The sequence below is a fragment of the Muscardinus avellanarius genome (assembly GCF_963383645.1).
Source record: "Muscardinus avellanarius genome assembly, chromosome: 16".
In the NCBI taxonomy this organism is placed as follows: Eukaryota; Metazoa; Chordata; class Mammalia; order Rodentia; family Gliridae; genus Muscardinus; species Muscardinus avellanarius.
This window is the reverse complement of record NC_137802.1, coordinates 40,425,534-40,452,497: the sequence shown is the minus strand read 5'-3', so window position 1 is coordinate 40,452,497 and position 26,964 is coordinate 40,425,534. Positions and strand designations below refer to the sequence as shown.

Below are 26,964 nucleotides of genomic sequence, written 5' to 3'. Positions count from 1 at the left end.
ATTAGCAATCAGAGAGATGCAGATCAAAACTATACTGAGATTCCATCTAGCTCCAGTCAGGATGGCAATCATCAAGAAGTCAAACAACAGATGTTGGCAAGGATGTGGGGAAATAGGAACTCTTCTACACTGTTAGTGGGATTGCAAACTAGTTCAGCTGTAAGGAGATCAGTGTGGAGATTCCTCAGAAAACTGGGAATGGATCTACTATATGAGCTGCTATACTGCTCATGGGTATTTTTCCAAGGGGCTGAATGTATCCATTGGTGGTCTCATCGCTACTATGAGACACATACTGCAGCTATGAAAGCTGAGGCATGGAAAAGCCCCAAAGCTCAAATTGGAGTCAAGGTCTGTGGAGCTCAAGATCCATGCTGAGGGCTCTGCATCCAGAGTTTTAGCTAGGAGATCAACCACTGACTGTTTCCCCATTGTGTGGGAAAAGCACACAACATCTCTGAATCTAACTGTTCCATTCTTCAATAAGAGAGTTATGCTAAATGATCCTATTTTGTTCCTCAAATATCTTGTGTTTGTTGTAAATCATTTGTACCATGGTAAAGATAATTTTTTTATTTTCAGTTAAAAGTGATATCTTGACCTTAGAGAGTATCTTCTTTCTCTCCCTAGAGTCCATAATATAAGTCAAAAGGTTACAAGTAGCAAATTCAAAATGTTAAAGACTAGTTCCTTTTTTCCTATATCTAATGCAGGAGTAGTACACCTCTATTTAAATATAGCTTGTTTTAGTTAAGTGAAATTACACTGTCCTCTGTAATTGTTGCAGTGAAGCCAAATGAGATTTTTTTTTTCTTCTTTTCATAGGAAAGTGCTCAAGTGGCTCACAGAGTAATATGAGTCAGAATAATATAGGATCTGCAGGAAGCCCCTCAAGAGAGTTGGTGAGACTATGAATTTCTGTTTTCCTCAAGTATATTGTATAATTATTTTTGTGACTATAAACTTAATAGCCTTGTACTCACAGGAGACATTTTCCTTGATCTTTTATTATTGTGTGATTTTTAATTTTACTAGTTGGTGAAACTGTAATAGTTACCCAAAGCTTTGCTGTATTCTTTTCTTTTTCCAGAGAATGCAGATTTTATATAGGTACAGATTAATAATGATGTACATATAGGCCCATCTATCTGTCTAAAGAGCTGTCTTTACACTTCAGATGTTATCAATGACTAAAATATCATAGCCTAAAATATATAATATACCTCAAGTATTATACATGGGCATATATTGTTTATGTGCCAAGTACATATAATGTTTTTATGCAAAATTGGAATTAAATTTGACTGTTCTATTTATTTTTTACCATTCCAATCTTAGGAGAAGAAGAATTTCTAGACTCTTCAAGCTCTTCATTTACACAGCTGTTAAATCCAAGGAAACTGTGGCAAAACATGAATAAAAATTCATCTGCTGCTGTGTCCTCCAGTCTACTTGAAAAGTAATATAAATTAAAATTAATATGTTTTGAAATATCATACTTAGAAATTCCATGGAATATTAATGAGCATTTAGTTAAAAAGCTTTAACAGCTAGCTGTCTTATGTGGTCTAGCATGGCAGTGATGGGTAATGAATCAAATAACACATGGAATCACTGGTATTTCGATGTGTGTTAGTCAGTTTTCTATCTCTGTAACAAATATACCTGAGATAATCAACTTATAAGAAGTAGCGATTTATTTCAGCTGACAGTTTCGGAGGTTTCAGCCCATGTGGCCTTGACACTGGGCCTCTGGTGGCATAGTCCGTGATGACAGGAACCACGGCTGTTCACCTCATGGTGGCCTGGAAACCGAGAGAGACAGGAAGAGACCAGGGTCCTCATATTCCCTTCAAGGACATTCCCCAGTGACCTGACTTCCTCCAACTATGCCCCACCTCCTAAAGGCTCCACCACCTCCATACAGCACAAATCCATAGCACAATGTAAATCAATGCACATGCAAATTCTGTAGCCTCTCTAGAATTATGTGTAGCAATTGAATCTTTTAAAAATTTCACTTGACTTTTTGAATATGTAAATATAATTTCAGCATAAAAAGTATATGAATAGATTTTGCTGACTAATCATTCCAATGTGCCTTAAGACAGTGAGCTTTTTTTTTTCTTTTCTTCTCCTCTGATTCTGTGGGTGTCCTGGGAGGCTCTGGGCTGTACCAGGTGATGTAGGATGGCTTTTTTCCACTAGTTCTGAGGCCTCAGGAAGGAAGAAGGCTGTATGGTTGAAGTCTAATTTAACAAAGTCCTTCATCCTTCAGGAGACTAGCTCAGCTTTTCACACCACAGCAGAGTGTGAGCTGGTTCCTGGCAACGAGCATATGTCTTTTTCAAATGTCTATTTCCTCACATTTGCTGGTGTCATGTTGGCCAAAGCTATCAAATAGCCAAGTACAAATTCAAGGAGGAGAGATGTAGACTTTACTTTTAATAGGAGGGAACAGTGAAGTCACATTGCCAACAGCCATGCAGACAGGGATGGGAAGAGTTGGTGGTCCTTTTGCAAGCATATGACTTATAGTTAACAAAGTACAACAGAGGAGTCTTGCTTTTATCCTTTCCTTTGTGTCCTTATTCATCTTATAAGTAACCTTTTTATTCATGGGTTTTTTTAGGTCTTCTTTTTGCAGAAGCAAATGCATGCACATGCAGATTTTATATACATACATATATATATATATTTATATATATATATGCATTTCATATAGAGATTACACACACACACAAACTATATATATTTGGATTCTATTCTACTCTAGAATATTTCTAACTGAAAGGGAGCATAACTTAAAAGTATATCCTGGTGACCACTTTCTATTGGCTTATAAAGATCTCTCTTGTTCCTTGTGAAAACTGCATAATATTTTAGTTATTCATACTTTTTCAGCCAGGAACTTTTTTTTTTTTTTTTTTGTCCTGGGGATTGAACCCAGGGGCATTCCACCTCTGAGGTACTCCCCCAGTCCTATTATTTTTTTATTTTTAAACAGGGTCTCACCAAGTTGTGGAGGGCCTCACTAAGTTAATGAAGCTGGCCTGTCTCAGTCTCCCAAGTACTAGAATTACAAAGGTGCACCACTATGCCTGACTCAGCCAGTAACTTCTAGACAGATATTTAGATTGTTTATAATTTTGGGTGAATGTGAATTATACCAAAATGAAGAATCTGATATATAAATCATTTTTGCATTGTTTTCTAGAATATCTTTGAGATATATTTCTAAAAATGGGATTGCTGGATAAGAGGGTATTTTTTTTATTAGAGATTACCAAATTCTCTCTTTAGAGGTTTTGCCATTTTACATCCATACCAGCAATGTATAAAAGTACTACTTCTCCTATAACTTTGTGATCGTGTATGTTGTTCAGAATTTAAATTTTTGTTAATCTGAGAGGTGAATAGTAGTATCTCTGCACAATTGTAACCTGTAATTTTCTGATTACAATTAAAGTTGAGTAACAGGAAAAATATTTTTTTTATTTATTTATTTAATTTATTTTGTGATACTGAGAATTGAACCCAGAGGCATTTTACCTCCAAGCTACACCCACAGACTGCTTTTATTTATTTGGAAACAAGGTCTTGCTAGGTTGATGAGAGTCTCACTACCTCCTGAGACTGTCCTCAAACCTTCGATCCTTCTGTCTCAGCCTCTGAAGTACTAGGATTATAAACATGCACCACCACGCCTGACTAGCAAAATAATTTTATTAGCAAAATTAGATCATTTAAATTCTTAGTGATAGGGTAGTTTTAAGCCATATGTGGTGGCACTTGTCTGTAATTCCAGTCCTTGGGCAGCTGAGAAGGGGGATCACATGCTAGTCTCAGCAACTTAGCAAGACCCTATTTCAAAATCAAAATAAAAAAAAACTGGAGGTATATGTAGCTTGGAGGTAGAACACCATTGGGCTCAGTCCCTAGTACCAAGAATAATAACTAATAATAATACCAATAAGAGTAATTTTAAAATAAGATCCTAGCTATGTATATAAATTTAATACTGTGTTTAGAAGAACTTTTAAAAGCATGGAGATTTAATATAACAATTTTGGAAAAAAGCACAATCTTAAACTGTTTGTTTGGTATAATTTCAATTCATAATAATAATTTAGATAGATTTATAAAAATATTAAAAGTAAATACACTGTTGTTAATTGTTAATGCTTTGTTGGGATGAGAAAAAGAGGGATCCTTTAACTGAAATAATAATATGTTAGGAGAGTATATGCATCCCTGTTGAAGGTGAGTCACATTTGGAAAGTTTAAAAGGTTACTGGAGATGGGAGGCAGAGACAGGAGGATCGCGCAGGTTTGAAGCCAGCCGCGCAGGCTTAGGAGACTCTGTTTCCCAAAATAAAATAGGTCTGGGAGTGTAGCCCGGAGATAGACAGGCTTCCAGGAACCCCAGTACCACAAAAAAAAAAAAAAGGTTACTGGAGAGATTCATTAGTGAGGTACCTTTGCTCCCTTATTCTTTCTCTCCCATTTCTAGGCTTCATTCCTTTGTGCTTTTGCAACCGAATATCCCATAAAGAAGGGACCGGGATGCTGGAATCTATGTCAGGAGAACATTTTGGATCCATTCCTCTCTACCTTCTTCCCTTTTTTTGAGCTAATTGCCTGTTGTCCTAGTAACCAGATAGGGTTTTCAACACTAGAGATTAATTTAACATAATGTAACTCTAAATTATGTGCTATACAGAGAAAAAAATATTCAAAAACAAAGGGAATTTGTAAATTTTTTAAATTTCTTTTTTCTTCTATTATTTATTATGTAGAATTTATTATGTAGAATGAAGATAATATGTAGAAGTTCTGTGACAGAGGGTAAAAAAACTTTTTCTAAAAATTATAATTATATATAGGGTATGCAATAAATTTTTTTTTCTAGTGCTGAGAGTTGAACCCAGGACCTCACACATGCTAGGCATGCTCTTACCACTAAGCTACACCTGACCCTCTAAAATAACTCTATATTGAAGTCCTATATTCAACAATGACTTAATACACCAGCAGATTGGACTATGCCACTTTGCTGCCCTCTAGCTTTGTGACCTTGCCAAGATTTGGGATCTTTTAGGAAAATGAGGGTAAGAATCTTAAAAGTTATATAATTGTTAGCTTAAACTACATTATGTATGTATATTGCTTAGCATATTACTCAGAATGTAACATATAAAAAGATGGCTCTAAGCTGTATTTCAAACTTTATTAAAGTTTTATTTGAATGGTAAAATTCTCTGCTTTTACCAGAGTGTTCAAGAGCACAACTTGGTAGTATACCTTTTGTAGAATTCTTTTAACAGTTTCTTCTTTTTTAATGGCATATTCTTTTGTATGTGGTAGAAATTACAGCTGGATTTTCCTATTACAGCAAGTTTTTTTCTTAACAGAAAAATATACTTGCTAAATTAAAAAAGATAAAACGCTTTTATATTCAATGGAGATGATATTTGTTTTGCTTTTAATGTCCACAAACATAGCTTTTAAAGTTACTTGTTAGCTGGGGATGAGGCACACGCTTGTAATCCTAACACTCAGGAGGCTGAGACAGGAGGATTGCAGGTTCATGGTCAGTCTCAGTTACTTAGTAAGTCTGTCCACAACTTAGTTAGACCCTGTCTTAAAATAAAGAATAGCCAGTTGTGGTGGCGCTTGCTTGTAATCCCAGTGCTTGGGAGGCTGAGACAGGAGGATCATGCAGGTTCAAAGCCAGCCTCAGCTACTTAGTGAGGCTCTCAGCAACTTAGCGAGACCCTGTTTCCAAATAAAGTATAAAAAATAGGTCTGGGAGTATAGCCCAGAGGTAGAAGAGCCCCTGGGTTCCAATCATAGTACCAAAAAAAAAAAAGAATAAAAAATAGGGCTGGAGGTGTAGCTTAGAGGTAGAATACCTCTGGGTTCAATCCCCAGTACCAAAAACAAACAAACAAACAAACAAATAAATAAATAAATAAAGTTACTAAGTTACTTGTCTAATTCATTAAAATATTTAGTTTTGGAGTCTTTAAAGGTAGCCTAATAATCAGCTGAAAACAAATCTCTTCACTTGTAATAAATCTCTAAATTTATCTTTAAATATTTTTCTTTGTTCTCTTCCAAAGAAATATACATTATTGCTATAAGTTCTTTTATTTTTTGTGAAAGAGAATTAAAATTTTATTCGGGAAATCTCTGATTGCTTTTCTATCACCATACTTTTAAAAATATAGTTGCTAGAGCTTATTAAGTATTTTGGGTTGTCTAGAGCTAAGAATTTGATTTAATAAGTAGTTTAAAGAAAATATAGGTACAGACCTGTAGCCTAACCTGTGAGTGTTAATTTACTTCATCATAGGGATCCTGCCTTTCAGATGATTACTATTACCAAGGACACAGGCCTTGGTCTAAAGATCCTAGGAGGAATTAACCGGAAGGAAGGTCCACTGGTATATATTCAAGAAATCATTCCTGGAGGAGACTGTTATAAGGTAAAAATGAAGATAAAAATACCCCCATTTAAAAAAAATAGGGCACCCCATGGTGGTGAGATTTGTTTTTCGACTTTATTAGTAAATTTTTAGTAGTAACTGAATGTCCTCAGCAAAACATACAGGTTCTTTGTATATGAAAATAACAGGCAAGTAAGACTGACTAAAGGGAATATATATATATATATATATATATATATATATTATATATATACATATAATATATATATTATATGTATATATATTATATATATGCTAGTAATATGCTGCTTAACTTATTTTAAGTAGAGAATATAGAGGTGAGAAGATTTTATTTGAAGACATGTTATCTATCTACCACTCTGAATTTGGATTAGATTAGTTGGACTTGAATCATATTTAGCTTCACCTAAATGTAAAGTAAAAGACAACAAGGAAAAACAGGAAACAAAAATATATTTATTTCTGAACTTGTATTAAATCTAATTGAATGTGTTGGTTATATAACTCATGATTTCCCCACATGACTGATTTAGAATTAAGATTTAAAAAAATGTGTTTTGTTTTGTTTTTAACAAATTTTAACAAATTCCTTTAGTGCAGCAAAGTCCTTCAGTTTAGGAAATATGTAATGTCATGACTTCCTTTTTGCTTTTGTTGTTTGGGAGCTCAGACCTATATTTAAAGCAGAACCCCAACAACTGAGCTAACAAGCTAGTTACTATGTTTGCATTGTCTTCTCTTCTGGATTTCACTTGCCATTTCTGTTTACTAATATGATTATATATGTCATTTGTTAACACCATCTCCAATTCTTTTTAGAGAGTCATGGAATATAAATAATTTAATTTAATAAAAGAATCCTCTAATACCAAACTATGTAGCATAAGAAAGGGTCTCTTATAATCAAGTTTGTTCATCTTTTTGTTGTTCTTTTCATTTGGGCTAAGTCAATATTCCTACTCTTACCTTTTCTTCTACTATAAACACTTGTTTAATGAGCAGTTTATTTGTTTAGCTGAATTTTTTTTCCAAATCACAACTTTTTTTCATTATAACTTTCAAAATAATTATGATTTTAATTGTTTCAAGTCTATTCAAATAAGAAATTTTCTAAACATACTTTCCAAAAATATTCCAAGTTCTAAGTATTATGTAACAAATTTAAGATATAATTATTTATTAATGTATTTATTTGTGGCCCTAGGGATTAAACCAAAGGGCGTTCTCTCATTGACCTACACCCCAGCCATTTTTTAATTTTGTTTTTAAATTTTGAAATAGCGTCTCACTATTGACAAAGGCTAACCTTGAACTTGCTGAAGCTGACCTTGAACACTCTCACCATCCAGTACTGGGATTACAGGCATGGCCAGCATGCCTAGCTACCATTCAATTTAAATTATTAACCAAGGCCGGGCGTGGTGGCGCACGCTTGTAATCCCCGCGCTTGGGAGGCGGAGACAGGAGGATCACGCAGGTTCGAAGCTTGCCGTGCTGGCGTAAGAGACCCTGTTTCAAAAATATAAAGTAGGTCTGGGAGTGTAGCCCGGAGGAAGAAGGGCTTCCAGGAACCCCAGTACCACCAAAAAAAAAAAAAAAAAAAAAAAACTTTAAAAATAAATAAATAAATAAATTATTAACCAAATAAGAATATATTTAGATGTTAAATTTGAACAAATCCAAACAATTAAAAGTGAATATTTTTTCTAAGACTTGAGATATTTAGTATGACTTTTGTTTTAAAGTTGAGGGGGTAGAAAGGATGGGCTATTTAGTATAGCTAATGTATTTCTTACATTGCACTTCATAAAAGACAATGCTAGATCAAGGTGCCTAACAAGTAATAAGAATTTGCTTTTAAGACAAGTATCAATTATGCTTTTAATTTCCATGAAAAACATTTGAAGTTAGGGTAAAAGGCTGGCATCAGTGGTGCTGAATAGCTTTTTTATCTATTGACAGTGATAACCGACTAAGAAGTTTTCTCTATGATCCATGCTTTTCTTGTTGGTTTTCTTAGAATTTAATTGAAAAGTAATAAAAAGCAAAACTTTCAGGTGGACTATATTCTCTCTCTACCACTAGAGAGCAGCATAGAGTTATTAATGATCTGGTCCTGTCCAAAAGAAGAAACCAACCAAAATAGAAAAAAGCGTAAGAGAAAAAGTAATTTTCCAGTGATTACATGTATTTGTGGATATTTCCTCAAGATGGAGTGCTATATACATATTTGCTCCATAAATACATAATTTATACAATTTATTTTAAAATGTTTATTAATAATCATAATACATTTACTGTGTTCTAGATACTGTTTTAGGCATGTCAGTGAATTTATAATCTGCACAAAATTTCTGCATGGTAGATTTATTCATAGAATAGGTTATTCTTGTTAAGATGCGGATCTGACCAACTGTTAATATTTTAAGTGCCTTTGAGTACTTTATAACTTGCTGTAATTTTAACATCATAATGTTTCAGAATTCACAATAGGCAATCCCAAGTTTATATCTGGACTGCATAAACTTCCCATTCTTTAGGGAAATTAGTGGAATTCAGAATGAGTTTTCTTTAATGAATCATGATTAGCAACCCCCCAAAATGTTTTCTCCTTAAAATATGATAATACAAAACTGATTCAGTGAAGCCAAAATAGCCTGCTTCCTTGAAAATCATATTCAGAGTTCATTATTCTTTTAAATTAATTTATTTGTGTGTGTGTGTGTGTGTGTGTGTGTGTGTGTGTGTGGTGCTAGGGATGGAACCCAGAGGCTTTCTACCTTCGGGTTACATTCTCAGACCTCTTTTATACTTTATTTGTAAACAGGGTCTCACTAAGTTGCTGAGAGCCTCACTAAGTAGCTGAGGCTGGCTTCAAACCTACGAGATCCTCCTGTCTCAACTTCCCAAGCACTGGGATTACAAGCACGCGCCACCACACCTGGCATATTCAGAGTTCAAACATAGGGTCATGAGTACAATTTTCCAGTTCCAGTAGGAAAGAAGCTTCTCCAAACTGTAAGAGCTGGAGGCTGCCTATAGCTTGAGAGCAAATATACCAGATACTGACTTGTGGAAATATTAGAACTTCAGGGTTCCTTTCATCAGCTAGACCCGTATTAGTCTGGAGTCATCAGCATTCAGTCTTTGACCATTTGTTGGCCTAGATACTCCTTTGAGCTTTATAAGCACCTGCCCAATTTCCTGATAAAAATTTCCACTGGGCCTGGCAGGGTGGTGCATGCCTATAATCTTAACATGGGAGATTAAGACAGGAGGATCATTAGTTTGAGGACAGCCTCAACAATGTTTTGAGACTCTCAGCAATTTAGTGAAACCCTGTTTGAAAATAAAAAACAAAAACAGCTGAAGGTAGAGCCCTTGGGTTCAATCACAGTAAAAAAAAAAAAAAAAAAAAAAAACAGAAAAAGGCAGAATCCATTATAATCACTTCACATCCTCATCTTCTCATCTTCCCAAGCAGGGCATGTTCCTGCTTGAATGAAACTTTCCAGTCACAGAGTCAGAAAAACCTACCAGCTTCCCTGGTACTTCCTCTCCCATAATCACGCGTGCTGTGACTTTTTGACTCTCTAAATATCTCTTAAGCCTATCAGTCTCTTTGATCTCCATCCTTATCACCACAGCTTAAAACATGATGAGTTTTTATCATCACGGACACCTGGAAAATGTCAAGTGCTTTTGTTTATGTCTTTCTTTTGTTGCTAATAATATAGAGAAAGCAGATAAGAAATTGAAAGCTCTCTTTAAACTTGGGACTACATTTCATATTTCACTTGGTCGTAATCCACATATTAAAACACTTATACAAGTTATGTATACACATATATATTAAACATGAACAGATAGGCATGTGGTATACCTCTGTGTGTGTGTGTGTGTGTGTGTGTGTGTGTGTGTGTGTGTGTGTGTGTTCTCCCACATCTCTGGAATTGAGAGAGGTGTCACAATCAATGCCTTAGTGCAATTACCAGCATTTTCTTTTTCCTTAGTAGTACATAAAGTAATAGTGTCTCTAACAATTAGTGACATTTTACATTTGGTAAATTGAGGCCTTTGTTGTCAAGCCCTATAGATAAAGACAAAAGTCCCATACATACAGAGGCTATTAGTTAGACATTATTCACAAAGGGTTAAAGTAGTGCATATTTACTTCCAACTGAAATCTACATCCAGGATATGCTGAGCATATCACTGGAACTGGAACCAAAGCTGTTGGATAAATAGCAGGGCCAGGCCTCCGGAGAGCAAAGTACAAAGAACCCACTCCAGTTGGTGGAGCTGCAGCAAAGATGGTTCACTCTCACTTTGCAACATTGCTCTCTTCATTGCCTCAGGCTATTTCTTGGGCCTCATTAATTTATCATTGATGTGTTATATACCTTGGTGAGTGCTTGGTTCTCGCCAATGGTAAAAATCAGCACTGCAGGTTTAGGAATTGCTGAATTAACGTGCTCTAACGCTGAGATGGGGGAAAATGCAAACAAGGATAGTACAAAGCAAATGTAAAGTTTTTTTTTTTTTTTGAGCAAAGACAAAGAAACAATCAAATAAATAGGGAGAAAACTTACAGCAGAAATTTTTAATTTGGCTGTGAAATTTAAGTGAGATTTCTTCAGATAGAGGACTGGGAAGATGGGTTGGTGGCATTTCTGATAACAATGAAAAAATTCTTATGCTGAGGTAGAGGGTATATGATGAGGCTAGAAAAAGTAGGTTGCAGCTAGTTTGCTGTGCTAACTTTGGGAAGTTTTAAGGAGATTCAAATCTATCAGTAGGCATCCATCAAAGGTTCTAAATTTGAGGAGTAAGATAATTAGACTCGCTATCATGTGAAAATGATCTACAACAGATAATGAGACTCTGATTCACCTTACCTTATTTAGTACCTACAGTGTACTATAATTGCATGTTATTTCATTCTTACAGTAGCCTTGTGTTATAGATCTTTATCCTGAACCAATTACAGCTAAGAAAATGGATGGAACCTCATAAAGGTTAAACAATTTTCCTACATTTACATTAATGACTGAAGTTAAAAGAAGGATATCTCTAGTCTATAGCTTGTGAAAGTGTGGGGAAAGAATCTGAAGACTTACAAAGGAGCATTTCCTTAGGTAATGAGTTAGTTAAATCAGAATTAGTCTGTATACAATCTACGTGAATGTCAATGAGAAAGTTCAGACCTTGAAACTCAGCGTGTGTAACTGCTTAGCAAGTTGCCTGCCTGGTCATGTAGTTACCCAATAATTACTGAATCAGAATCTAGACTGTGTGGAAGAGGCTTCAGCTTATCCCTGATGTTAGTATTGTCACATGTACATTAATACAGCTGAGACAGAACTCTGGTTCAGAATGCCAAATTGTTCCAGAAATAGCTTCGTTTTCATTTGCAGGTTCTGGCTTTTAAACAGGTTCAGAAATTCACATGACCAGCTAAGAGATTATTCTAGGAGGCAAGGAAGAAAAAAAGAACTGCTGCATATACTTTTCAGAAAGTAGAAAAAAATATGTAAACACAAGAAATCACAGGCAGAAAGTACTTTTCTTCTCTGCTGGGAAATGCTACTTCACTAGGTACTTTAACGGACAATAGGTTAAATGGCCTTCGTACAAGCCTTTTCTCTGTACTGCTAACACCATACAGCCTGAGAGTAGAATACCAGAGATTGCCGTTCAACTTCAAACTCATTGCCCACCTGTGTTTGCTTAGCCTTTATCTCTACAACCCTGAAAACAACTGTGATTCCTATAGGATGAGTGCATTTAGGCCTGATATCCACCTTAGTCTTCAGTTCTGAGTTGAGTGAACGCCACCGTGAGTGCCTGGTCTCCTTTTCATTCTCATTGTTTATGAAGGTCTAGCTCATAATATGCAGAGCTCAAATTCAAATTCAAATTGAAAAGAATAAATTAGTGCTGGTATTGTAGCTCAGAGGTAGAATGTTCCTAGTTTCCAAAATCTCAGTACCACTGGAAAAAAATACAAAATGAACATCTGTGAATCCTCTTGGAGTGATATAAGTAGAAAATTTAAATATTATTCAGGCTTTCTGTGTACTTTCCCCTAATCACATATCCCATCACCACCCCTAAAAAATAAACTCTCTTCAGAATCTTATGTAATTCCTCCCTAGCTTTTATTAGCCTTAATTCTTTATAAAAGAAGTTGTTTTCTTTGTGTTACCAGACAGTAGAATGGTTTCAGTGAATGAACATCCTTAAACTAAAATTCAGCATATTAAATTATAGACCAATAAATATTAGTGTCTAGATATAGTCTTGGCATGGCTAATATAAATACACATATAATGAAATTCTAATAAGATTTGGGCCCAGTCATTATAAAGCTGGGTATATACATTTGTAGAAAATCAGCCCTTCTGTTTCATTGAACATGTAGGAAGGATCCACATGGTAGATATTTTTTCCATGTTACTGTCATTTTGAGCATCATTACAGTAAATTTCTCTCCATGAATTTTTTAAAACTATAGATGTTGTATATTATGTTTTCTGACCTTGTAAATTATATTTAATTACATAAAGAAAATCAAAATTGGTTTGCAAATTTTCTGTTTATTTCAAAATCATATTGCTTTTTTTAACTTAAGTTTTTTAATATTTATATTTCAGAAGAATAATCGGGTCATTATATATTTAGAATATTGTATCACAATATTTGAAATATGTTCTATCAAATCTTTTGATGAATATTTTCTTATTTTAGTTTTTTATGTATTCATTAGTCAATGGAAGAGATAATACCATATATCTTTTTTAAAAAATGAGTAATATTTCTTAAGAAATTTTCTTTCTAAATAACATTTTTATACTTAATACAGTTCAAGCCAAAGGTAAATTACTCAAGGGATATTTTTGGTGGATAAGACTATAAAGTAAGATGATTCCTTGAATTTATGGAAGTTATTTCAGTACCATCAAGATAAAAAATATCTACATTTTAAACCATGTATGTCTCAGTTTTCTGTTGCTTTCACAAATATCTGAGATAATAAAGTTATGAAGAGAAATGGATTATTTGGTTTCATAACTTTAGAGGTTTCAGTCCATGATCAGTTGCCCATCTGCTTTGGGTCTAAGGCAGGGCACATGGTTCATCAAAGCTGCTTACTTCATGGTCGGGAAGCAAAAGAAAAGAGTCTGGGATCCCGCAGTCTCCTTCAAGAGTGTGCCCGTAGTGACTCCATGGCCTTCACCTGGATCCCACTTAATGTTTCTACCACCTCCCAGGAGTGCCAAGCTGTGGGCCAAGCCTTTAACACAGGGACCCTTGGAGAATACTCAAGAGCCAAACCATATTACCTATAGAAGCGTTTTCCATAGTTGTAGAAATAATATTTTTTCTGCCTTTGTACTAAAGATGCAAAGAGAAGTATCTTTGGAATTGAAGAGAGCTTATTCTTTTCAGTTGAATTAAGGGGGGGAGAAGAAAATAAATGAGTGAGATACTACCTAACAACTACATTGAATCTTGCAGTTGATAGGCTCTTTGTCACTTAGACTATGAGCAGAGCGAGGACTTAAAGAAAGAGCCAGTTAACACTGGTCATTATTAGTGGGATATTGCTAATACTATAGACACAGCCAGCTAGGCCTTGTCACAGAAAGCACAGTAAAGAAGATGTTGGATCATGAACTGATAAATGAATAGAATCTATATCCTTGAGTAAATATTAATAAATCTAGTCCACATCCATTCCACAAATCTACCTTGAACAGCTTGGTGGGAGGAAAGATGCAGGAATGCTCAAAAAGTATTGTGAAGGAACCCTTTATTCTGAAATACCCCATGACTCTTTGGCCTACTTTATCACAAAGTCAGAGTTTGATCAGTCTCATAGTGCTGAGCTCTTAAAACAGGTCTCCCTTCCTGGTCTACAGGCTATTACTTAAGATAAGCAGGATTCCTTAGCATGCTAATTTATTAATGGATACATGATCTCTGCAATTTTGCTCCTGTATATTACCAAATCAGGCTTCAATTAAGATAAATTTTCTATAAGATTTTTTTATTCTTTCTTTAAGACATTCTTCCCCAAAACTTTTTTTTATTGTTTTAACTGTATCAATTAATTTTTTTTAATCACTTAACTAGTTTCTTCATAAATATTATTGTTTTTGTTAGGATGGACGGTTGAAGCCAGGAGATCAACTTGTTTCGATAAACAAGGAATCTTTGATTGGTGTGTCATTTGAAGAAGCAAAAAGCATAATTACCAGAGCCAAGTTGAGGTAACGATTCTATCCATAAGATAGAATGAGTCATTTAGCATGTCTCTTTAAAAATAGCACAGATGTCTTAAGTGCTTTATACCCTTAAAAATATTTTTAATAATATTTGAAATATTATCTTAAAATTCATTTGCACTGTATCTATTGCATATCTATAAAGCGATTTCTCCTTAATGCTAGGTCAGAATCTGCTTGGGAGATAGCATTTATAAGACAAAAAACTGATGGCACTCACCCAGAAAATCTATCATGTACGTCCCTTTTACAAGCTTCAGGAGAATATGGACCTCAGGCCTCAACATTTACTCTTCTTTCTTCCCCTCCTGAAATACTCGTTCCAAAGACCTCATCCACTCCCATAACTCAAGATGCCATTTTACCTTCTTTTAGAATGAGTCAGGTAATCTTTAAATTTCTGTGTATATGTTGAATCTGTAAATCCCTTGTATGTCTTTATCTTACTTAAATAGATATAGAATTTTAATTTCAACAATACTGTTTGTTACCAAATTAGTATTTCCCTGAAAGTCTTTTTTCCATTTTAGATTTTATACTATGGTGTCCATCAACATAATTTTTCAAGTTAATGTGGCCTATGTATGGAAGCATATTGAGTTAGAAAGTATCAGCATAACCAAATGGAGCCATAAAGCTATCACTCAAAAGCATGTTTATCTAGTTTCAAACAATTACTTTTATATTATCTTAATACATCAGATTCATAAAATAGAGCATATGTTCTTTAAATCTGTGCTAGCTCTAAAATAAAATAGAAAACTTGAGTAGGCTTTCAGTCCGTGGAATAAGTTTCTTAAGGGTCAGTTCAGGCTTGAGTACATCCTGATGAGAATCTGAATGGGAGGTTTCTGTCAGCCCCTTGGGCTTTTGCCTTTTGGAGTCCTCATGTCTTTTAGAAGATAAGGGAACATAGCCTCCTATTTTGTTATCCTTGGACATGGTAGAGCTGGAAACAATTGTGATCTTTAATTCTGAAATGCTTTGTTTGAAGATGAATATACCAAAAATTTTAAAGTTTCATATTTTTTAGAATATTGCTTTAATCTTCTGAACCATCCTTTTAATGTTAACATAAGCATCCAGTCTGGTCTTTGACCTACTTTAGAAAATGACATTGCATGTCCCTCATTTCCTTTCACAGATAAAAGCTGGATACAAGAAAACAGAATATATTCCAATTACTTCAGACAATAGCCCTCCTGATATGCCTAATTCAGGTAAATACACATTTAATTTCTTCTTCCTTTTATTTTTTCAATTACTCTCTTGCTCAATGAAGAGTACATAATGTGACTTAATAGACATTTCAGAAGGGTGCATTGTGCCTATTTTTCCTTCAGTGAATAAAGGAACAGAATGAATGTATTGTCTGGTGGGCTCTGTTAGATTATGACTTTTATGGGAAATTTCCCAGAACAAAGAGTTGAAATTTTAAGATGTACATTATCATAAGTGTCTATGAAGTGGTAATAGTTAATGAATTGTTGAAACCAAATAATGAAAACTCTTACATAAATCATTTTTAGATTTGTGAAATACTGATGAGATATATTAAATGCACCTTTCAAAAAGCTTATTATAGAAGTAAGCATAGTTTAAGAAATATTTTACTTTATTTGAAAGAAATCATATGGATGTAAATTAGAAATTACCTCAATATTGTAAATTAACTATTACTGTTTCTTAATTACCTTGAAATGGTTAACTGACTTTTTTAAGACAATAAGTCATTGTCTAAACAACTCATAAAAAAGGACTATCAAACTATAAAGTGCATGTTGACTAAAATATCAAGAAAATACCTCTCTTTTAAAAATGATCTCCAAAGATAAAGGAAACAGTAATTTTAAATATTGTTAAATTGCAATTGCCATCCATATTAATAACTACCTCTGAAAGAATTGCCAAATAAAGTTAAATAGCTACCATAGATGGGCTAGGGTTATGGCTTAGTTTATTGGTAGAGTGTGTGTTTAGCATGCATGAAGCCCTGAATTTTTCCCCCAGCACCAAAAAAAAAAAAAAAAAAAAAGCTGTCAAATTTCACAAGAATTAATGCTAGATTCCATAGTTGTTTCCTCCAATTTGGGGTTGTACCTACCATTGGATTGGTAGCAAGACTTAAACAAAATTTTTAGCCTTTTTTTTGGTGGTGGTGTTTGGTGGTGGTGGTGGCAGTGGTGGTACTAGGGATGAATCCAGAGATGCTCTGCCTCTGAGTTAGACCCCAGCTTCATCTTATTGTTTTTATTTTGAAACTGGGTTTCACTAATTTGCTGCGACTGGTCTTGAAACTATGATACTCCTGTCTTAGCCTCCTAGCTGTGCATTTTAATTTAATGAGATTTATTGACTCCTGGAAACTTTGTTAGCAGTATTCCTTTTATGAATGTTTAGTCTCTTGATATACTGTTGTTGTTTTTTTAATTTTAAACTGGGTACTCATAGTAGGAAGAGAAAAAAAGATAAAGTAAATGGTCTAAGGAGATGTGGGATCAGAGTTGCTAGATGACAGAAGTCAAGCTCCTTTATTCCTTGATTATATCATAAAGCATTTATGCCATGTTTTCAATTTTTAAAGTAGTTAAACTAAATAGTGCTACTCTCAGCCATTTAGTCTATAAGCATTTACTAAATATATTGTGTGGGAAAAGTATAGCATAGTGGGAATTTTGTAGAAATTAGAAATTTTTTTTCTTATTTCCTTCTTTCTTTTTTTTTTTTTTGGTGGTATAAAAAAATTTTTGTTTTTTTTGGTGGGGTTCCTGGAAACCCTTCTATTTTCGGGTTACACTCCCAGACCTATTTTATATTTTATTTGGAAACAGGGTCTCTTAAGCCAGCAAGGCTGGCTTCGAACCAGTGCGATCCTCCTGTTTCCACCTCCCAAGCGCAGGGATTGCAAGTGTGCGCCACCACACCTGGCAAAACTAGGATTTTTTCTATGAGATACTTAATGGTATATCGTGAAATAAGTCATAGGTTTGCCGTTCTTTGTTATTTAAATATATATGTACAGTACTTGCGAGGCTGAGACAGGAGGATCGCAAGTTTGCAGCCAGCCTCAACAATTTAGTGAGGCTCTCTGCAACTTAATTAATCTGAGACCCTGTTCAAAAATAAGAAATAAAAATAGGACTGGGGATATAGAAAAGAGGTAAAATGTCCATGGGTTCAATCCCTGATATCGCAGAAAAAACCACACACACACACACACACACACACACACACACACACACACATATATGTATTTATGCATTTGTTTATGTATGTGAACATGTGTGCAGTGCCTTTACACAAATAATATAAAACAGGAGGCTGGGTATGGTGGCGCATGCTTGTAATTGGGAGGCTGAGACACGAGTAAGAGCAACTTAATGAGGCTCTGTTTCAAAATAAAACATAAAATACAGCTGGGGGTATAGCTCAGAGACAGAATACCCGGTTCAATCCCCAATACCCCTCCATAAACAAAAAACATAAATAAATAAGAGACAGGAACAATGTATACTAAATAAAAAATTAGTGAGTGGTCTGATATGGTATAGAAAGAGGACAGTGGTTACTCTGAGGTTCAGAGTGTGAACTGAGATGTTCAAGTCCTTGTTCCCGGCTATAAGCCCCGTAGCCTTACAGTGGTTGCCTCCTGAGTTTGTTATGAGGACTAAAAAAGGTCATACGCATCAAGCACTTGGCCGTGTAATTGGTACATGGTAAATGCTCAACAAATCTTTCCATTATTTGTATTAAAATTACAGAACCTAAAACTAGTCTGTAGCTCTGATCATTTTCCAGGGCATGTTTTCAGAACAGAAGCAAGAACTTCCAACACCCGATGCAAGTTTGTATCCTCCTTTTAAGCCCTTGAAACTAGCATTTAAAGGAATTTGTCTCAATATGCAGAAATCAATTAGGAAAAACGTCTCTTGGCAAAAATTAGACATTATCCAGATCTTGAAAGAAGTGCAGGCAGGAGAGCATCCCAAGCTAAGGCACCATGAGCAAGAACCCAGAGCAAGGATGCAGCATGTCAAGTGGCCCTGAGAGGCAGACCTGATTAGAGCAGAGACCCAGCGAGGATGACTAAAGCAAGCGTGGTTTATACTGGCCACTGTAAGAAATGATGCTAGACTTTGTAATAGAGAAATTTGAAGTATTTGAGTGTGTGAGTTGTATATAAAGTGAATAGTAAAATATAATTAAAATGGAATGTTTATCTAGGATAGAAATAGCATTAACTCAGTCCCATTTTCTTACTTCCACCAAAATAAGCGATATATTTCTGAGTGGGGAGCATGACAGGGAGAAGCACACTCAACTCTAAACTGTCTCTAGGTAACTGACATACATTATGATTTTTCTATTATAAGTACTTAATTATAGGTTGTTCCCAAATTAGATTCTGAACCATCACTTCTAAACTCCTTTAGTCAGTTCATATTTATTCAAAACAATATAAAAAGCTTTCATGTTAACCAACACAAGAATAAACTTAGGTATATTTTACCTTCATTCTCATCTCAAAATAAAAAATTGGTTGGAACTTAAAAATCAGCATAATACTTGAATATATATTTTAAATTATCTATTATATAAATTTATTTCCAAATACAAAGATGTTTATTCTTGCCATAAGTTGAATAACATCTGAGTTTGTAGTAAGCTGAGAACATGCTACAGGCTTTCCTAAGTGAATAAGAAACGCTGTCATCATGTTCACAATGGCCCAAGCCTTGTATTTCTCTGTAACGTGTCTTTTGGAACTGAAACTAAGTACTGATGGGAAAAATATCCTTTGAGGGTTCATGGAATTAATCAAATGGTATTGATCTAGCTCTTATATAACATTCCCTTTCTTCTGCTCCTAAAAAGAGGAGTAGGAACAGAAGATCCAAGAGAATAATAAGCTTTGAAAAGTCTCACTCCCCCAGAAAGGAGCAAAAAAGAGCTCACTGGGATAGAGAGATGCTATTGGCAAATGGAAAAAAAAAACTATGAGGGGCTTTTCAGGTTAACCTACTCTGAAAAGCCAAAGAATGCGGGTTTTGTGTAGACTCTCTTAAAGTTTTAACTGAAAATGAGAGATTTAGATTAAGATAGACTGAAACAAAACAAGGCCATGTGTATCGTCAAATGGAGTATTGCTATAGTTTTACTTAAACCTCCTATTAGCCAGGCATAGTGGCACATGCCTGTAATCCCTTGGGAATTACAGGTACTTAATTGGGAAGCTGAGACAGAAGGATTGAAAGTTCAAGGCCAGATTCAGCAACTTAGTGAGACTCTCAGCAACTTAGTGAGACCCTGTATCAAAATTAAAAAAAAAAAAAATAGATCTGCGATTCTAGCTCAGAAGTAGAACGCCCTAGGTTCAATCCCTAGTATCAAAAATAAATTAAAAATCTCCTATTAACACAGTGTCCCCATGTTAACATTAACAATACTTTGCAGAGGTTGTCAGTTTTATTCTTCCTATTTTACAGAGGAGGAAACTTATGAAATAAATTGATACATCAAAACACTAGTTTTTGGAGTCACAAGAGTTTACAATCATAACATTGTCAAATACTAGCTGTGAGACCTTATGCCAATTTCTTTACCTTTTTTGGGCCTTAGTCTGTGGGATGGAAATTGTACCACCTGTATATTGTGTTTGTTACTAAGATCAATGAGCTTATATATGTAAATTAACATATAATCATCTGGCTAGAAATAAGTGTAAATAGGAGCTAATTGCTATTTCTACTATTAGACAGCAAATTGTTATGCTTACATGTTGGAAAAGATAAGATGACTGCATGGCTCAGGGTAATAGGTGCTGTGTGTGCCTATGTCTTCTCTCCCCCATCCTCTCATCTCTCCAACCTTTCCACCACTTCCACTGGAGCAGAGTCATTCAATCCCAGTTAGTCTTGGTGAGGTCCTAACTAGGTTAGCTCTGGTCCATCTAGTGTTGGTGTTCCTTAATTACAGGTTCATGATTCACAAATCTAAACTAAAAGATGAAAACTAAAGTTGACTTACCATCCTTTGGTCTTCCATACCCCTTCAACCCATGATAATCTTTCACAACATGATGTAGGTTTGCTATGGGAATTCTCTTACAAAAATAAAAGATGTATTGAGTATATTTTATCCCATGGCTCACAATTAGATATCATGATAACAAAGGAGATTTTCTTGCTTTTATCATAATTGTAAAAATTTGGTTACACTAAAATCAATCTTTCTCAAGGTTTAATTCCATTTGGAGCTAAAAGTCAGTAACCATATTTTTTTATAATCTTGACACCTATAAGCTATATTAAAGATTTTACATAGAATGTTGAGGATGTGTTAAAGGTTTAGAGGAAGACTATTTATTTTCATATGCGCTTCTTATGTTCTTAAGAAAGAGAATGCAAATCATTTTGTACTTAGAGACAGATGCTCTGAGAAATAAAAAAAATTAAAACACTGCATAAAGATGTGACATTTTAAAAAGTTTTTTCTCTTCCTCTTGTTTCTATGTAGAACTAGTAAAATACCATTTAAAAGCGTATTTAGGAGAGTGACAATTTAGATAGTAAGGATTGACACAAATTATAGAAATTTGCCTTACAAACCCTGGCATATTAAAACAAATAGTTCTTCAAGTTTTAGATATTAGTAGCACCTGATTTCTTATTTGTTCAATAAGAACAGGGGCCCAGCTACATAATCAGGATTTGCTGAAACAGTGTAGGAAAATGCATGAGAAGTTTATCACCTTCAGCTCTTAAATGTCCATTTATGCTACTTGAAATACAACCCTGATGTAAAATAAGACTTTTATTTTTAGCTCAAAAAGTTTTGTGTTTCTATCGTAGTTTATATGCAAACTTGAATGATTTGCATTTATGGATTTTTCCAGAGTACTTCCAAAATACACATAACCAAACATTTTTTCAATCAAAAGAAATATCATGATCTTTTTGGATCTCTAATAAGATTTTACGTTTTTGGAACAGAAGAGACTTTTGAATCTTGCCATTCGTAAAGCATTGTGAGAATGGTCATAGTGGTGGGATGTGTGTTTGCCTTTTAAGTTAATATTTCCATGGGACTTCACAGTGCATAATTGGCTACTCTTTTTATATATTTTAGGGCTCAAGTAAAGCTGATTTATATGATACATTTTAGACTTAGAGAAAAAAAGTCATGAAAACCAAAGTGAAGACTGCCAACTGATTAACCAGAATTATTTTTGAACAGCAGGAGCCAGAACACATCCTGTCAAATGAAAAGTTCTATTCCAATTAAGTTTCCAATTAATGTGCACCCTGTTGTCTCTTAGCTACGGCTCCTGCCCGGACTGATAATTATGGACCACAAGAAAAGAAGATATCCCTAAATCCCTCTGTTCGCATTAAGGCAGAGAAACTGGAAATGGTAAATCCCTTAATCTTCATTTTTCTTTGTAAAACAACAACAGGAAAGAAGTCCTCTCATTCCTTAAGAGGGCAAAGTATTAGAAACATTAGTTTTTCAAGCTTAGTTATTTGCAATTATATGAATGGCAGTTTGGGTTTAAATTATTTAATTAATGCTTGAAGTTGGCAGCTCATGGTAGTTCTCAGTACAAAATAGAAATAAAACCTTTCATAAATTAAGCAGATTTTTTTTCTCTTTGGCAATAATAAAAATGTGGTATCTTGTGATCTAGATTTAATGGAAGTATGGGATAAATTGTGACAGAGTGTATTTGGCTTCAAAATAAGAGCAATAAGTGCAATGAAGCAATACCCTATTTTTTACTTTCCTTTAAGAAAGCAAAGGGTTACTAAATGCTAAAGAATAAAAACATCTAGTGCCCTCTAAATTATTTTATAAGCCCCTAAAAAGCAGTCCTGGGGAGAGTAAAGAATAAAATCATATTGAGAGCTTCCACATGTGAAAGAAACTTAAGAAGACTAAATTTTAAAAAATAAAGGTAAAAACACTTTAAACCCTCTTATCAGGTTACCAAGGAGCTAAGAAGAAATGGTGTTACTAGGTTCATGGCAGAGGCACCTACAACAACAGATATATTAGTGAGAGAAATACATGCAAATTTATTTAATATAATTTTGCATGACAGTTTCATTGGAGGTCTGAGAAGTTCCTAGAGAGTAGAACTGTGGTGGTTTTTTATGTGCAGGGGAACTACTGGAGATTGAACCCAGGGGCACTTTACCACTGAGCTATATCTCTAGCTCCTTTTATATATTTATTTATTTTTAATTTCTGAGATGGGGTTTCTCCAACTTGCTTGGGCTGGCCTCAAATTTGTGATCCTCCTGCCTCAGCCTCTTGAATTACTGGGATCACAGGCATGCCCCACCATACCCAGCACAAGTGGGTTTCTTGACAGATGTTACAGAAAAGATTTAAGGATGCATCAATAAAAGGCACAGATTGAGATTTATTTGAGAAAACATACTCAAGGGAAAATGTGGACTCTCTCTAGCCTGAGAAGTACTTATAGAGTAAAGCAAGGAATAAATTCACAGTCAGGAGAGAATGTGGGCCATCTCAAGAGGGAAAAACAGCAACCCCTTAACCTTGGTGGGGAGTATGAATATTAATGGAGGGACAGTAGCTATGAACTACTAGAGGTGGAGTCCAGAAGATTACAGGATTTCTTACCAGTTTTTCTAGTGCTTCTGCCTTGGCCATTTATCGCTCTATTTTTTGTGGGCAGAAACAGGGGTCAAGGGCACAGGCCCAGGGCTTGGGCTGGATAGCTCACCGAGTTGCCTGTTTTGCATTCCATTGGTGCCTGGATGGATACTTTTGCACTCCAGTGGTTTATGGACACTTTTCTTTTAGGACTCAGTATGCCTTTATTTTTTTCCTGTATTCCCAAATTCCTATCTCAGCAGGAGCCTTCAAAAATGAAGACCAAAAGAAACGGGACAATCTTGTGTAATTTAGTGTTAGGTTTGGAATGAAGGCAGTCATGGATGTATGTGACAGGACAAAGGGGATGGGACCTAATAGTAACAAACCACTGTGAGCTTAGAAAGTCTGGTCCGACTTATCTTTATGTCTCTGTATCATTGATAAGAATGTCTATGTTCTAAGTGACCATCAAATGCTTTTTTAAAGTTTAGGCCAGAAAGTATACTGTTGCAACAATATTTAAAGCATACAGTAAGCCAGGTGCAATAGTTCATGCCTGTAATCCCAGGGTTTGGAAGGCTAGACAGGAGGACCACAAGTTCAAGGCCAGCCTTAGCAACTTGGCAAAGCCCTCAGCAACTTAGTGAGATCCTGTTTCAAAAATAAAAAGGGCTGGGGATTTAGCTCAGAGATAGAGTGCTCCTAGGTTTAATCCCTACACACACACACAGACACACACACAAAAGAGGCGGAAACAGGAAGATTGCAGTTTCAAGACCACCTTCTGTTACTTTAGTTATATGCTATTTCAGAATAAAAAATAAAAATAAAAAGGGTTTGAGGTACAGCTCATATGCAGAATGCCCGTTTTCAATTCCCAATAACACACACACACACACACACACACACACACACACACACACACACACACAGCACTAGATCTAAAATGTATACAGAAAGCTGTGATATACTGATAATTTTTAAGCATATAACAGTACATATATATGTTATATATAGCACATATATACATATACTTACTGAAACTTAATTTCTACAAAAATACATAATTTATATAAATTTATACATAGGCAGTGTTCACTGAAAAAAATACATGCCAAATTGGTAAGCATTTGTCTCTGTAGTAGTGGTTTTCAAGGATGAGAATATGATTTTTCTCCTCAGGGGACTTGTTTGTTAATACTGTAAGACTGCCTCCAAATTAGTAACCATTAACAATTGTGTCCAAAAATTTAAAACATATTTCTAAATAATTTATGTCAAAACATTGCTAATGAACATGTAAAAGATATTTAATCTCACTTATGATTAAGGGAATTCAAGTTTGCAATATAATATTTCATATCCAACCTATTGACAAAAGTGAAAGTGTGAGAACAGCAAATGCGGTTAAGAAAGTAGAGAAACAGAAATGCTTATAAATTATTGCTGCGCATGAACAGGTGTGACCAGTGTGAGGAGCAATTCAGCAGCAGCTAGTAAAGTTGACAGTGTCTCTTCTCTATCACTTGGCACTTTATCTTCTAGGGATATATTGTGGAGAAGTTTTCACACACCTATAAAAGGAGACACATATAATGTTTTGTAATAGAAAGGAATATGAGTAATAGTAAAAGATCAGGAAATGGATAATAGGTTATAATGTATTCATAGAGTGAAATCCCATTTACAGTTAAAATAAGTAAACTAGTTTTGCAGATAATGAGCAATTGTGAAATCATAAAGTCAAGATAAAACAAATGTAATTTGTATAGTTGTCCTTTCAAATTATGTGATGTGTGTAAAATTTTAAATGTCCAAAATTAAGATGCACATTATTTAGGGGACACATGTTTATATAGTAAATGACAGTAAAGTATACACAGGAAGGATACACCAACCTTAGGATAATGGTTATTGCCAAGGAATCCAAGAGAAAGTTTTCAACCAAAGCTATAGTTTTATTATTTTTAAATATATATAGCCGGGCGTGGTCGTGCAAGCTTGTAATCCCTGCGCTTGGGAGGCGGAAACCGGAGGATCACTCAGGTTTGAAGCCAGCCGTGCTGGCTTTAAGAGACTCTGTTTCCAAATAAAAAGTATAAAGTAGGTCTGGGAGTGTAGCCTGGAGGTTGAAGGGCTTCCAGGAACCCCAGTACCAGCCAAAAAAAAAAAAAAAAAAAATATATATATATATATATATATATATATATATATATATATATATATTAAAACAAATATTTTACATATTTGATGACAGCTAGTATATGGATTTTTGTATTATTTTTTCATTCTAATGTATTATTATTCCTTTATTAGTTTCTTTTGAACAATTTGTAACTGAATAAAGGAAAAAATCCTATGCATAAAAAAGCTAAGAATCATTATTCCATGCTACACTGCTACACAAGGCAGAATCTTTTGACTTCAACAGGGCTGTCCAATGGTGCGAGGCTATACTTAAGAAACTTTTGAAATAATTTTTCTGATATTCTCCCTCCCTCCTTTCTCCTCCTTTCACTGTACCCAGTCAAATTGCATGCCTACACACTAACCAGTTGCTTGTCATAGTACACCTGTACATACTTGTATTAAATTACATATTGTACTTTATTTATTCTCATTTTAGTTACCCTAGAGACCATAAACTCCTTGCGGGTAGGAACTATATGTCATTTGTATGTCCCTTGTACATAGTTTTGTAAATGACAAATAGTAAGCAGAAAATAAATATTTGGAAAATGAAATGATGAATGACCAAATATATTACGAAAGGAAATGAAATCTGTAAGGGATAATTACCAATGTTAAACTTAGCTCACCTTATAGTTTTGATGTGATTGATACTGGATATTATGCTTGCCATAATACAGTAATTCAGCATCCAATCAGTCTGTATGTAATAGTTAAGATTAGATTTTGCTATATATAACTGGAGAACCTAAAATAATAGTGACTTCTATTAGAAAGATATTTCTTTCACACCGAGAAACCAGAAAGTAATTCAGGATCGGCATGGTGGCTCTACAGTGTGAGAGACCCACATACCATCTACCTTTTTCATCTACCATCTTTATTGAGGTATGACAAGAACCACAATGACTGCTCAGATCCCAGCAGTGTGTCTCCCTCTCCTGCTCATAAAGCCAAAAGAGAGAAGGAAAAGGAGCCAGAAGCGCTTATGTCTATTTTTGAAAGGAGACTTCCTGTTTTCCCCCTTGTGTTCCAGTGGCTGGTAGTCTCATGAGCTGGTCATACTGCAAAAGGGGCTAGGAAATATCTTTTCCCTGGATAGCAGTGTTTATGGCTGAAAATTGTGGTTGTCTCATTTGCTTAAAAAAATTAGAGAATGGACATTGGGGATACAAGTAACATTCTCAGAATTTTTAATCAGTAATGAATACTAAAAGGGGAAGCTACTTTATCCATAAAAGAGGAGCCTAACAAAGAGAGAGGTGGATGCCAGAGAAAGCTTGGTTGTTTACTATTTATGTACGCCTGTCCCTAAGCAACCAAAATTTAGAATACTTTCTACTTAACCCATTTTCTATCAACTTCAGTTTTGCCCTCAAATATTA

At 34.8% G+C, this 26,964-nt stretch overlaps 1 protein-coding gene across 1 annotated transcript in view; it reads left to right on the top strand.

Annotated features, from left to right (window-relative positions):
* Window positions 1-1,398: 1,398 nt before the first annotated feature.
* The window catches only part of STXBP4 (syntaxin binding protein 4), a gene marked incomplete at its 3' end in the record, with an annotated part of 152,165 nt that continues 126,599 nt past the window's right edge, over window positions 1,399-26,964 (top strand). Inside the window, exons 1-6 of the mRNA XM_080713409.1 lie at window positions 1,399-1,459; window positions 6,359-6,491; window positions 14,643-14,749; window positions 14,930-15,149; window positions 15,909-15,984; window positions 22,083-22,177. Of these exons, the coding sequence (XP_080569535.1) occupies window positions 1,413-1,459; window positions 6,359-6,491; window positions 14,643-14,749; window positions 14,930-15,149; window positions 15,909-15,984; window positions 22,083-22,177 (678 nt within the window). The 5' untranslated portion in view covers window positions 1,399-1,412. The remainder of the gene's footprint in view (window positions 1,460-6,358; window positions 6,492-14,642; window positions 14,750-14,929; window positions 15,150-15,908; window positions 15,985-22,082; window positions 22,178-26,964) is intronic.